Source organism: Lissotriton vulgaris, chromosome 8 (genome assembly GCF_964263255.1).
Source record: "Lissotriton vulgaris chromosome 8, aLisVul1.2, whole genome shotgun sequence".
Taxonomy (NCBI): Eukaryota; Metazoa; Chordata; class Amphibia; order Caudata; family Salamandridae; genus Lissotriton; species Lissotriton vulgaris.
The window spans coordinates 227,322,853-227,337,176 of NC_141696.1; the positions used below are offsets into that span (position 1 = coordinate 227,322,853).

Below are 14,324 nucleotides of genomic sequence, written 5' to 3' on the forward strand. Positions count from 1 at the left end.
CCCTGAGTTACAGGGTCTGATAAGGTGGCCCAGTACCAATTGGTAAATGCACCTAAGGTACACGTGTCAATTTAGTGAGAGAACAGCCAGGCTGTGGGTCTGATTAGCAGGCCCACAGCCAGAGAAGTCGTAAACCAGTGAAGCAAAAAGCAAAAATTCTGGGTTGATCATAGGATTGCAGACCCTACTCTCCTACACGCATTCCCCAGCTTCACTTGTCTGTGCAATCGAAAAGGTTTGCTTTCCTTTTGGAAAAAGACAGCTGGCCTGGGAGGGCTAATTTAGATCCTTATCAGCTGCTTGCTTGAATGAAATGCAAACCAATTAATCTACAATTTTAAAGGATGAGCAAATCTGGCTTTAATTGATCAAATAACTCCCAAGGATTTGTGATGACAAAATAACACATCTTTGAGTGGAAGTGCAAAGAGTTAACCATTGGACTGGGAAGTGCATGCTTTTAATTTTACTTAATTTGCACAGCTCTTAGTACTCCTAAAGAGAAGCTGAAGGGACCGTTATTTAAACAAAAAAAATTGCATTACATGCGCTCTATTATTACTAAAATCTACATTTTGGAAGCATCATTTTATAGTAAAATTACTTGCACGGTTTGCAGCATTCTATTTTACACTGTGTGTAATGCAAGTATAAAATAATGACTTCCAAATTTACAGTGCTTTCTGTCACAGGCTGGGACCTCTTTGCACTAAAAATACACATCACTATTATCCACTGCACCAATCCAGATGTAATTATGTGGCTCTCTGGTTACACACAGACCTCTGCAGTGCATTAACTAATAGAAGTTTCATAATGTACTGCAGTGCATTTCCCACTGACTAACAACTTTTTTTAATTTATTTTTCATTTACGCTGCCCATTATTTTATATGTAGATAGCTGATGGTGAAAGACCTAAAAAAACTACAGAATATTTTGGTGCTTATTTGAGAGGCTTGCATCACCAGAGCATCACTTTTTTTTTTTATGCTCCGGTGGCGCGGGTGTTTCAACTACACTTATGTGGCAGTGTAACGTCACTCTGCATGGCTTTGCATGGCCTCATAGATATGGATAGACATAGCAGCGCAAACCACTGTGTTGCCTTATTCTGGGTCAAGGAAGTGTTCCATGGGCTTTGCGTGGGGTGTCCACAAAACACCCATGAATTTTGATGCTGCCCCATATTTATAAAATCACATAAACCTGGGGCAGCTCCAAAAACGGGCGCCTCCCCAGTGGAGGTGTAACAAGGAGAAATGTTTTCTTTTCTCCTCGTTTTTCCTCTTTCCATGTGCACTGCATACTGCAGCTCACATAGAAAGAGGAAAACGTCTCTCGGATTGTTTTTTTTAAAGAAGGGTGCCCCTTCCTGTACAGAAAGAACCCTGCCTATGTTGGTGCTAGGCAGCGATTTGTGCTCCAACGCAAGGGAAAAGGATAAAAATGCACCGTAATTTATAAATACAGTGTATTCCTGCCCTTTCACATTGGTATAGGGCAGCACTGCAAGGAAACATGCGGCACTGCCCTATGGCAATTCCTCATAAACAAGCCCTTTGTTTTTAGCTACACCTTTGACTACACCCCCACACTCACAGACCTTTGGTTTGCTAAACACTGTTTAATATTATTTCCTCACCATACACATTATGTGCTATGGGAATTGTGGGCTTTTATGGCTGTCGGTGAGGAGTACCTGGTTCTAGAAATTTTTGTCACAAGGGCGTCCTTACGTCTAAAAAGCGTTTTTTCAACCTGGGCTGAGCAGGTAGAGAGATAATAACAGGATATTAACTTAACAACATACTACAGAAGTCTTTTCTGTGGGTTGTTCCCTGAAGAAGCTGAGACCATACTTGTTTGATACTCACTGCCTAGTACAAACTGATCACAGACCTCTCAGGTGGCTAATGCAGATGAAAGGTGAAAATCTAAACTGTTGAGGTGGTCCATCTCCCTACAGGGAATGGGCTTTGTAGTGGAACACAGACCTGGGACTACCCATGCCAATGCAGATGGCATCTTAACGTGCAGTGAGGGAATAAACAATGCAACAATGGAGCCGATGCCCATGAACATTACCTGCAATTGGAGGAGTCACTGAACCTTGTGACTTGAAAGACGACTTTGACGAAAAACAAGTTGCACTCAACTGAGCCTAACTTTAGATGGCATGATCATGCTGAGTATGTGAATCTAAAGCACTGCATGCCACAGATTCTCACAGGTAAGTAAAATCTTCCTTTATTTTTATCTGACTTATTTGATAGTTATGCTTTGAGATATGATGTTTTGGGTTAATGATCATTAAAGGTCAGGGAGGACGTTCATTGGACCAGACGTTTTCTTGAGAAATAGTTAAAATATGCTGTTTGATTACAAACTACATATTTTAGTTTTCAGCCTAAGCCAATTTCTGTGTTTTTTGTAGATTGGAAAGAGATTCTGAAAAAAGCAGAGAAAAAAGAAGTCCCCCAAAATGGAAGTGCTGAAAAAGTACAACCAAAGGAAGTATCACTAATACCTCCATCGTTACCAGTTCCTATGTCTATTCCAATTCGTGCTCCAATAATGGTATGTTAAAACAGCTTATTTTTCTTTTTTCTGGATTATGACTCCCAGTTGGCATTAAACAGTGGTTAAAAAAAGAAAGGATGCAGGTACCATTTGCATCCTTATCTGAACGTTTGATACATGCAGGGTTTGTAGGAAGCTGGCTCTTCATATATTGTACCATAGTGAGGTATAGTGTGCACAGAGTACAGTGGAACACAAAAGGTAGGCAGAGGTAAAGTAGATAGCACCTCACTCTCTATTTGTGGTAGTGTGGTCGAGCAGTAAGGCAGTATCAGAGTACGCATTACATAGCACCAGTTGCATTGCATGGGGACACATTCATTTTTGTTAGTCACAGGGTAATTACGTGATTTGCCCAGAATCACAGGATGTCCAGCTGTCATTGCCGAGACTCAAACCCAGTTCCTCAGATTCAAGGGAGACAGCCCTAGCCGTTAGGCAAACTTCTCTCCCCTAAAGCATTTGCTGTACACACTCGGTCGTTATTATATATGGGGTAACCCGAAATGAGTCCTAGGACCTGGGTATCAAGTATTACAGATATGGTGGTCCTAGACATAGAATTCTATACACAAATCTTCAAACAATTTTTAGCTCAGTTATTATTCATATCGGAAATTGATTCCTAAAGTGAAAAAGCAAAAAACATAAGAGCCCAAAAATACAGGTGTCCAATATACATACACACAAAACAGATTATCGTTATTAAAAGTAGAGGAGAGAACTCTACTATTTATTCATAATAAAAATCTCCTCGTATGGCAGTACACAAATATACAGTATCTACAAATCCAGACAGAAGGGGTTACGGAGAGAAAACAAAAGTGTATTTAGAGTGAAATTCAAGTGCTCGTGCAAAGGATAGAAAGGACCAAGCGGTCAGGGGATATTGATTGGTATGATAACCAAGAAATTTGTTAGCTTAGATGTAGACAGAGCCAGCCCTCAAACGTTAGTTCGTAATGAAGTTTGTAATTGTCTTAGCAAAGGTCCCTTTGCTTAGATGGTTTTTTGATCTTCAAGGAAGGGTTGATGGGCAGGGGCATAAGAGATGCCGGCTCACTGTAGGGAAAAGCTGTCGACGTTTCGACCCAAGGACAAACAGGGCAAATTGTATCCTCATGGACGGGTCTTCATCAGGACGGGGCGATGAAGGGGAAAGAGCATAGTTACAATGGATTCATGTAACCCCAGTAGTTAAGTAGGACACCTGTAACACAAATGTAGGGGCTCAGTTTGTTTAAAACCAACAACATGAAGGTTGATGATAAGTACTCCAGAAGCACTCACCCTGTTAGTGGTGTGCCTATATGCCAACTGGACAATTCGTTAAAAGAGAGCCGAGCAAGCGTGCTCTCGAGTACTAGGAGGAAAAATAAGAAACATAAAGCCATCAGTGCTGTGTTTCTTACGTAGTGATTTTTCAAATACAAAACATAGACTAGACAAAGACAAAAAATGAACAATGTGAAGCTAGCTAATTGGACTCACCCTCGCTCAGTCGGCGAAAAGATGATGAGTTGGGTTTTCTGTGAAGCAATATACACGCTGTGTCTGTGGACAAGAATGTATAATGAGCTAAGTGGGTCAACAGTTACAAAGTCGGAGTGGTTACATGTAACATCAGGGGATGTTGGTTAGTCATAACATACCTCCTCCGTAGAACTGCGTGGCCTATCAATGGGGCTCTGTCTGTCGATGACTGCTGAGAGAGGCTCGATCAGCGTCAGGTTAAGTACTAGACGTGACGTGAACGTGCACGCTACTGACATATCACGCTATGGCAGGGGCTGTTGCCTAGCAACATACGTGGCGTGGAATAGAAGACAGACTCTAGGCGTCTTAGAAGTTCGGAAAACATAGTAAATATGGAGGCATTCGCATGCAACGGAACATGATACACATTATATGCTTTATACAGTACATGTTTACAAAGTACATATAAAATATGCATCCTGATAACAAAGTTCCTTATATTGTCCAACTAAAGTACGAGCGTAAACAACAAGTTAAGCAATCAGCCATTGTACAGGGTGGACATTTGTCTTGTTGTTTCTTCGTATTCATTCAGACCCCGGTTCACTGTGTCAAATATGTGCATCCATTTGCACTCTCGGAGACTAAGGGTACTGGCAAAGTTCCCACCCCTGATGTTTACCGCTACTTTTTCTAGGATCCACCACCGGAGACTTTCAGGTGGGTGACCGAAGGTCAGAAAATGTTCCACCAAGGGAGCGCCTTGTACTTTGCAGCGTATTCTGCTTACATGCTGCAAAATTCGAGCTTTAACTTTTTGTATGGTCTGGCCCACATACAGGAAATCACACGGGCATTTGATGGCATATATGACACCCGTCGAGTTGCAGTTCGTTTGGTGGCGTAAGGTGTGGGTGTAGTTATTGTGTGTACACTGCTTGATTTCCAGAGTCAAAGGGCTCTTTCCCCTTCCCCTTCATCGCCCCGTCCTGATGAAGACCCGTCCATGAGGATACAATTTGCCCTGTTTGTCCTTGGGTCGAAACGTCGACAGCTTTTCCCTACAGTGAGCCGGCATCTCTTATGCCCCTGCCCATCAACCCTTCCTTGAAGATCAAAAAACCATCTAAGCAAAGGGACCTTTGCTAAGACAATTACAAACTTCATTACGAACTAACGTTTGAGGGCTGGCTCTGTCTACATCTAAGCTAACAAATTTCTTGGTTATCATACCAATCAATATCCCCTGACCGCTTGGTCCTTTCTATCCTTTGCACGAGCACTTGAATTTCACTCTAAATACACTTTTGTTTTCTCTCCGTAACCCCTTCTGTCTGGATTTGTAGATACTGTATATTTGTGTACTGCCATATGAGGAGATTTTTATTATGAATAAATAGTAGAGTTCTCTCCTCTACTTTTAATAACGATAATCTGTTTTGTGTGTATGTATATTGGACACCTGTATTTTTGGGCTCTTATGTTTTTTGCTTTTTCACTTTAGGAATCAATTTCCGATATGAATAATAACTGAGCTAAAAATTGTTTGAAGATTTGTGTATAGAATTCTATGTCTAGGACCACCATATCTGTAGTACACACTCGGTCAGCAAATTAATTCACACAAACTGAACTACAGACCAATTATTTTTGTATAAAAATATTCTTTATTTTTATTTCCTAGAACCAAGCAAGCGTGGCACGGGAAAAGTGATAAATACTTCGCAGTAAATATACAGTTGTAATACAGTGATTGTATATGCACTTTGTTTTGAGAAACGCAATGCTTAGTAAATACAGTGCTTATATTTTGAATATGACTTTTAGTAAAATTACAGGCAAGTTACTTTTGAGATTACTTTTCTTACACAGTGCAGTATGCCTTGATACTGCACTGGGACATATCCTGTAAACCGGTAAATAGAATCGTTTTTGTTAGTACAATTTTAAATAATTTCTTTAGGTTTTCAAATTCCACCCAAGGGCGTGTGACGTCTGGTGCAGGGGTGGCTTTCAGGATCTTCTTTCCAGCTCCTGGTTGCGGTTGGGGGGACCTTCTGGTTTGAGGCTGCATGCATCGACTGGAGGCTTGAGGCAGGTCAGGGGTTGCCGGATCTCCGGTCGGGAAAGCAGAGGGCACGTCCTCTTGGTGTTGGACCACTCGAACTCTGGCTGTGGGCGTCTGGTGCAGAGTGGTGCCGACCCGTGGCGTCTGTTGTTCGAACAAATCCAGTATTTACTGGAGACAGTCTTTGTGGTTTCAAGCAGGCAGGTCCTCGGGGGTTTTCGAGGTTGCTGGCTGCAGGACAAACCTGGATTTCGCAGGAGCAGGTTGTAGGAAAGTGGGTTTCTGTTGCAGTAACCCCCCACTTTTAGCCAGACTACTGATGCACTTTCACTTGATGTTCCCTGGGTCCCTGCCAATCAGGTTCCCAGGGCCTGTGTTCTTTCCCCAAAATTAACCCAATTTACATCTTTAACCACAGGTCAGCCCCTGGTAAATGGTACCACAGGTACCAAGGGCACTGTGACCAGGGAAGACCTCTAAGGGCTGCAGCACTTACTGTGAAACCCTTAGAGGCCCTGTACCTTTGTACCCACACATACACTGCCTTTGCAGGGTGCGTATTTTGGTGAAGAAAAAGGTGAAGTCGACATTGCACACATCCCTGTGTGCCATGCCTACAACCCACTGCCCTGGCATAGGCCAATCACCCCTCCAGCTGGGTGTCCTATGCTGGTGGTGAGGGTACAGGTGCATGTGCCCTGTGTTCGAGGCATGTGGGCTGCTGAATTCATATCTGTGCATAGATCGCCACCTAGTGTTGGGTTCGGATGATCGCACATTGTTGTCCTGTTAGAGTCTTCGAAGTATCACGAGATAGGTGGCTCCTCCCCTGGACTACAGTGCGCATGGGCATCGACTCCATCCCCAGATTGTTTTTTTCCGCCATTGGGTTCGGATGTATATTGGTTCACTCTAGTCGGAATAGATATAAACTTTCTTAAGGCCAAAAGGCCTTTAGTTTTTTCGTCGGTATAGTCTTGCGTTCGGTGCCTGCTTCTTCCAGCTCGGTTCCGAGCCGGATTCCAGAGAACCGCGTGCTTTCCACGCGGAAGGCCCAGTCAACGCCACAGACCATATTGACTGCTCATCATGGAACGGAGCCCGTTCAAGAGATGTCCCGTGTGCAACTCCAAGTATCCCCACATCGACGTCCACACGGTCCCGGTGTGCAACAAGTGTCTGTCGCCGGATCACGATGAAGCCAGTTGCATGGCTTGTTCCCGTTTTCGATCCAAGAAGACGCTTAAGCATCGACGCGCTGCGTGCCAGGAGGCCCAGCAGACCGCACCGGCGCCTGTGGACATCTTCGATGCCGGGGATGATGAGGGAGCTGACCGGGAAGTTAGTGAAAACCTGTTGAATCACGCGTCGGACGGGAGCCAGCATGCCCGAGAAGGTGCCCTCGGTGCCGAAGTCAACGACAGTGGTCCCAAGCTTAAAGCATCAACAGTCTTCGTTGGAAGAACAACAGGAACACTTTATCGATGCCGAAACAGGCAGACTTTCCCTCCATAAACGGAAAATTGCCCCGGAACAGCCAATGGAGTCCTATAAAATTCCTTCAAAGAAAAACAAGGATTCCACTTCAACTCCTGTTCTTGTGGAACCACTTTCTCCACATGGCCATGATGTCTCACCCACTTATTCTGACGTGGACGCTGGGGATGGTGATGATGGTGATGAGTACAGCTATCCTGTCTACACAGACGCTGATGATACCAATGAACCCTGGGTAGCTGGTGCTGAGCCAGGTGATCCTCACTCTGCCCCAGACTCTCAACTCTATGCTGTGACAACGTCGCCTACAGAGGATTCAGCGGGGTTTAATGCCCTCATTGGGAGAGCGGCTAAGAATCATGACGTCCAGCTCCATGCTGACCCCATTGAAGTGGACTTTCTTTTTGACACCTTTTCCGTCTCAGAGATAACTGTCAAGACTCTGCCTATGTTGAAGGGTGTCTTGAAACATGCTGGGGAGATCTTTAAGGAGCCTACCAGAGCCAGGGTGATAAACCCAAGGATCGAGAAGAAGTATAAACCAGCGCCTACTGACCCTACGTACATCAAGGGACAGTTGCTTTTGGACTCTATTGTTTCGAATGCCCAGAAGAGGGCTAATTCTCAAACAACGGGTGATGCTCCTCCCCCAGATAAAGAATCTAAGGTGTTTAAGGCATCAGGGAAAAGGGTGGCAGCTCAGGCAGCCAATATCTGGCGCATTTCAAATACACAAGCACTTCTAGCGAGGTATGACAGGGCACACTATGACACACTGGAGACCCTGTTGCAGCACCTGCCAGACGAATACAAAGAGGCAGCTGAGATGCTCATCTAAGATGGGAAGCTAATATCCAATGCTTCTATTAAATGTGCGCTGGACGCGGCTGATACCGTGGCCAGAGCTGTCAACACTAGCGTCATGCTGAGATGACATGCCTGGCTCAGAATCTCGGGATTTAAGCCAGAGATACAGACCACCATTCTTAATCAGACAGTAAACCCTGATCATCTGTTTGGCCCAGAGGTGGACACCACCTTGGAAAAGATCAAGAAGGACACTGAAACCGCTAAGTCCATGGGGGCCTTGCACTCCCAGCAATTCAGGGGTGGTTCTTTTCGTCGCTCAAGCACTAGAGGTGTTTCCAGAGGCCAGAGCTCCCAAACCACGCAGTACTATAAAGGCAACACCACATACACCAAACAAAGTCGAGGTGGTTATCGTGGAAACAGCGCCAAAGGCAGGGGTGGTGGAAACAACAACTCCAGATCCTCTGCCACTAACAAACAGTGACGCCTTGTCACTGCCCCCCAACCACGCAACACCGGTCGGGGGGAGACTTCAACAGTTCCTGCCCATCTGGAAATCCATCACCACGGGCAGGTGGGTCACACAGCTTATACAGTACGGTTATTGTCTGGAGTTAACATCCACTCCACCCAACATACCCCCACGACACCGTCCTATGTCCGCCGAGCATTTGCACTTATTGCAGCAGGAAGTCCTCGTCATGCTGCAAAAAGGGGCAATCGAGCTCGTGCCTGTGGAAGAAAGAGGCACAGGAGTTTACTCACTGTACTTCTTGATACCAAAAAAGGACGGGGCCCTCAGGCCCATACTGGACCTCAGACCCCTCAATCAGTACATTCTTTCGGAGCACTTTCTCATGCTGACCCTGCAGCAGGTACTCCCGTTGCTCAATCAGGGGGATTTTCTCGCAACTTTAGATCTAAAGGATGCGTATTTTCACATTCCGCTGCACCCGTCGCATAAAAAGTACCTCCGGTTCACCATCCAAAACCAACATTACCAGTTCAAGGTTTTGCCTTTCAGGGTCACCACGGCACCCAGGGTGTTTACAAAGTGCCTGGCGACGGTGGCGGCGCACCTACGGAGACAACACATTCACGTCTACCCTTATCTGGACGACTGGCTCATCCAAGCAAAGTCAGCCCAGCAGTGTGCCGCCCACATGTCCCACACCATTCACCTTCTTCACGATCTGAGTTTCTCACTGAATTACCCAAAGTCCCACCTGCAACCCGCCCACATACGGCAGTATCTGGGTGCGACGTTAAACACTCTGGCAGCCACAGCACAGCCAAATTCAGTGAGTCAACAGCATTCAATCGCTGATACAAAGATTCAGACCTCGACACTCGCTTCCGGCGCGTGTGTTCATGCAGTTGATAGGCATGATGGCCTCCTGCATCTCCATAGTCCCGCACGCGAGACTACTTATGCGCCTGCTTCAGGAGTGCTTAGCACGTCAGTGGACTCAGGCTCACGGACAGTTGAAAGACCTAGTGTTGGTGAGCGGTCGGGCATACAACTCTCTGCATTGGTGGAATCCACGAAACCTTTGCAAGGGACGACCGTTCCAAGAGCCTGTGCCACAGATCATCCTGACAACGGACGCTTCTCTCCAGGGATGGGGAGCTTATGTACTCCATTACACTGTGCAGGGACTATGGACACCACAGCAGAGGAAGATGCACATCAATGTTCTGGAACTGATGGCAATCTTCATGGCACTGAAAGCCTTCAAAGTACATCTGTGCAACAAAGTCGTGTTGATCCTGACGGACAACATGACGGCCATGTACTACATTCAGAAGCCGGGAGGAACACACTCTCCACAGTTGTCTCATCTGGCTCAGAGCATGTGGAAGTGGGCCATTCAAAGAAATATCTTCCTCATGGCAGAACACCTCCCGGGCAAGGACAATCAGATGGCGGACCTGCTCAGCAGGCACAGCCACCAAATGCACGAGTGGGAGATACATCCATCAGTACTCCAACCGTACTTCCAAAGCTGGGGTCATCCAGAGATCGACCTCTTCGCCACAAGGGAGAACGCAAAATGCCAAAGCTTCGCCGCCAGGTTCCCACACCCACAGTCGCAGGGCAATGCGATATGGATGAACTGGTCAGGCAAATTTGCGTACGCTTTTTCTCCAGCACCTTTGATACCGCTGGTGGCACGCAAGCTCAGGCAGCACTCGATGACTCTCATCCTGGTTGCTCCAACGTGGTCTCGCCAACCATGGTACACCACGTTTCTGGAACTATCCGTGGTACCGCATCAGAGGCTACATCTCACACCCAGCCTTCTGACGCAGAGCCATGGCGACATTCAGCATCCAGATCGGTAACAGCTCAACCTGGCGATCTGGCTCCTGAAGTCCTAGAGTTTGGCTACCTGCACTTGCCTTCCGACTGTATGGACATAATTTGGGAGGCGAGAAAGCCCACCACCAGATCATGCTATGCGGCAAAATGGAAGCGGTTTGTCATTTATTGTGCAGACCACAACATTAACCCGCTAGATGCTTCTATTCAGAATATCATCTGTTACCTTTTCCATCTGTACAAATGTAATCTGGCCTATACTTCCATTCGCATACATCTGTCCGCAATGGCCGCTTATCTCCAGAATAGGCAGCACCTCTCCCTCTTCAGGGTGCCTGCCATTAAGGCTTTTCTGGAAGGACTCAAGCGAGTCATTCCGCCGCGGACTCCACCAGCTCCGGAGTGGAACCTCAATGTAGTCCTCACCCGGCTGATGGATCCTCCTTTTGAGCCACTGCACTCCTGTGAGATTCAGTTCTTAACGTGGAAAGTGGCTTTCCTCATAGCGATTACGTCGCTATGGAGAGTTAGTGAATTTCAAGCCCTAACTATCCAAGAGCCATTTATTCAAATCCATTCTAACAGGGTGGTGCTTCGCACTAACCCTAAATTTCTACCCAAAGTTGTGTCTCAATTCCATATCAACCAGACTATTGAATTGCCAGTTTTCTTCCAGAATCCTGAGTCATTGGCGGAGAGAATGCTCCACACCCTTGACGTCAAAAGGGCCCTGATGTATTACATCGATAGGACCAAGGATTTTAGGAAGACTAAGCAACTCTTTGTCGCCTTTGCACCACACCACAAAGGTAACCCTATTTCCAAGGCTGGTATTGCTAGGTGGATCGTTAAATGTATCCAGATCTGCTATCTGAAAGCAAAACGTACTCTCACCATTCCACCAAGGGCCCACTCCACCAGAAAGCTGGGGGCCTCTATGGCATTCCTTGGAAACACTCCTTTGGAAGACATATGTAGAGCAGCCACATGGTCTACCACACACATTTACAAAGCATTATTGTGTTGATGTGCACTCCAAACAGCAGGCAGCTGTAGGGCAGGCTGTTCTCAAAACACTTTTCCAAACTGCTGCAGCTGGCACGGGTGGCCGCCGCTAATGGAGGGACTGCTATGTATTCTATGCACAGATATGAATTCAGCAGCCCACATGCCTCTAACCGAATATGCTACTTACCAGTATGCATCTGTTCTTGGCATGTAGGGCTGCTGACATTCATATCGCCCGCCCTCCTCCCCGGAGCCTGTAGCAGCTGCAGAATTCACATATACTTTTAGCATGGTCATCATTCACTGAGTTACACTCCATCTTGGCCACAATGGCTAAAAACTATCTGAGGATGGAGTCGATGCCCATGCGCACTGTAGTCCAGGGGAGGAGCCACCTATCTCGTGATACTTCGAAGACTCTTCCAGGATAACAATGTGCAATCATCCGGACCCAACACTAGGTGGTGATCTATGCACAGATATGAATGTCAGCAGCCCTACATGCCAAGAACAGATGCATACTGGTAAGTAGCATATTCGTTACCTGCCATTACTGCCTAGATTCAGATGCACAAACCGATGGCCCAAGTGGGACAGGCCTCTTTGAGGAATTTGTTTGCATAACTTCATTGTAAATGTGATATTGATTCATGTTTTTCTGTGTACTTGATTGCTCGTCCGCGAGACTTTGGGTATGGGCTTGCTAATCATATCATAGACTATGACTATTGATGAGTGTGAGAAGGTGGCCTGATATGCAGTGCTCACTATTCTAGTGAACACTATGTATCAGTCCAACAACCCTTATTGATGATTGGTTGTAAGTCAACCTTATAGACCAGCTATCCTAGTAGCGTGGATACGAGCAGTCTTCGGGCTAAACTCTAGAGGGTGTGTTAAGCCAGCTGTTATACCATCACATATACCCCTTGAACACCAAGTGAAAGGACACCACACAAGTGTTATGAAAATAAACAGTGTATTTATTAGAATCACAACAGCCCTGTACTCTTTATGAGGACAGGGTACTAAGCACAAAACAAAACTCTTACGAAAATACTTAAGTTAGCACAATTTACACAAGTGCCCGAGGGGCACGACAAACCATATACTATGGAAGTGGAATGCAAAATTACCAGCAGGTAAGTACTGTACTAATAGGCTTTGGAATCGCTAGGACTATGCTACTGAACCTTCAGATTACTAGTAGGAGGCCTAGGGTGCAGAGTGTGCACTCTCACGCGGGATGCGGGACAAAGTCTATGGTAGCTAGCTTTCACAAAGTTAGTGTTCTCGGGCGAACCCGACCTGGTAGGAAGAAAACGACAGTGGATCCTGACCCTTGGATAGTGAGGCTATGCTGGGGCACCGAAATGCTGAAGTTACCTAGCCCAGGGGCTGCAGCTGCATAGGTCTCAAAAGACGTCGGGAATCCTCGTAGACGAACCAGGAGCCTGAAGAAAAGATGCTGGCAGGCGACCAGTGAAGAGAGTGCAGAGGGGACCAAGTTCGTGACTACTAGCCAGTAGTCAGGTGGCACCAGGAGGGCACCGGATGGTAGTCACATCGACTAGGTGAGTGGGCAACGCTGTGCTCTGCAGATCTCACGGACCAGGAGGCGTTGGTCGGCGACCAGGATGGAGGAGCGAGCTGTCCCACGATGGATGAAGCTGTCGACGTCGCTAGACCCAGGATTGGGGCAACAAGTCTTGGCTAATTCAAGCCCACGCGGTGGACTCAAAATGGCGTCTGGAGTGGACTAGGAGGGTCCGGGGTGCTCCTCTTTTGGAAGGGAGCAAGGGCCAGTCTGGAGCAACCAGACCAGCAGCAGTGATGTCGTCGGGCGTCGTTCAGAAGGCCACAAGCCAGCGGGCTAGTAGCCAAACAACACGGTGAACAGCAACAAGCAGAAGGGCCCCACGCAGATCGTGGAGATGCTGGGGGGCTGAGCTTCGGTGCTGGAGCTGCTCAGGGTCGGGGCTTCTCGGACCCCAAAGCACTCACCAGAGGATCCCTCGACGGTCGTGCTGGAAAGAAGTCGTGCAGTCTTGAAGATGGCCGGTCCCTCGAGGTCTCGTCGCACCCACGGTTCTCAGCTTAGCTGTAGAGGTGGGTAGAGGTCAGAGGTGCCAGGGAAGCCGGTTCTCGTCGCGCTGGGCAGTCGGATTCCTGAGGAAGGACTTGCAGCAGACCGCAGTGTTCTTAAGATGGTGCCTGCGGATGCAGGGTGACTACTCCTTAGTCACAAGGGAGAATCTTGAAGAAGAAATCTTGAAGTCCTTTCGTAGAAAGTCGTGTCTTGATTCCAAAGATGATCTAATTTGGAAGGGTCCCCGCTCCTGCCTTTATCCTAAAGAAAGGGGTGGGTACGCGACTAGGTCCTGCCCTAGGGGTGGGACCAGGAAGGGGGGTGGTTACACCCCTCTCCCATGCCGGACTTCCCCAGGCCAGGGGCTGGTGTGCCCCTGGAACTGGTTCTAGCCGGCAGATGCGTAGTGAGCACCGGGGTGCCACTCAGCAGTCACCTTCCTGTAAAGCCCTGCCTACCCAGGATACACAA

The 14,324-nt window shown here is 47.0% G+C and overlaps 1 protein-coding gene across 1 annotated transcript in view; it reads left to right on the forward strand.

Annotated features, from left to right (window-relative positions):
• Positions 1-14,324, forward strand: part of SCAF4 (SR-related CTD associated factor 4) — a 915,362-nt gene that overhangs the window by 620,041 nt on the left and 280,997 nt on the right. Inside the window, exon 19 of the mRNA XM_086934003.1 lies at positions 2,437-2,579. Coding sequence (XP_086790129.1) covers positions 2,437-2,579 — 143 coding nt within the window. The remainder of the gene's footprint in view (positions 1-2,436; positions 2,580-14,324) is intronic.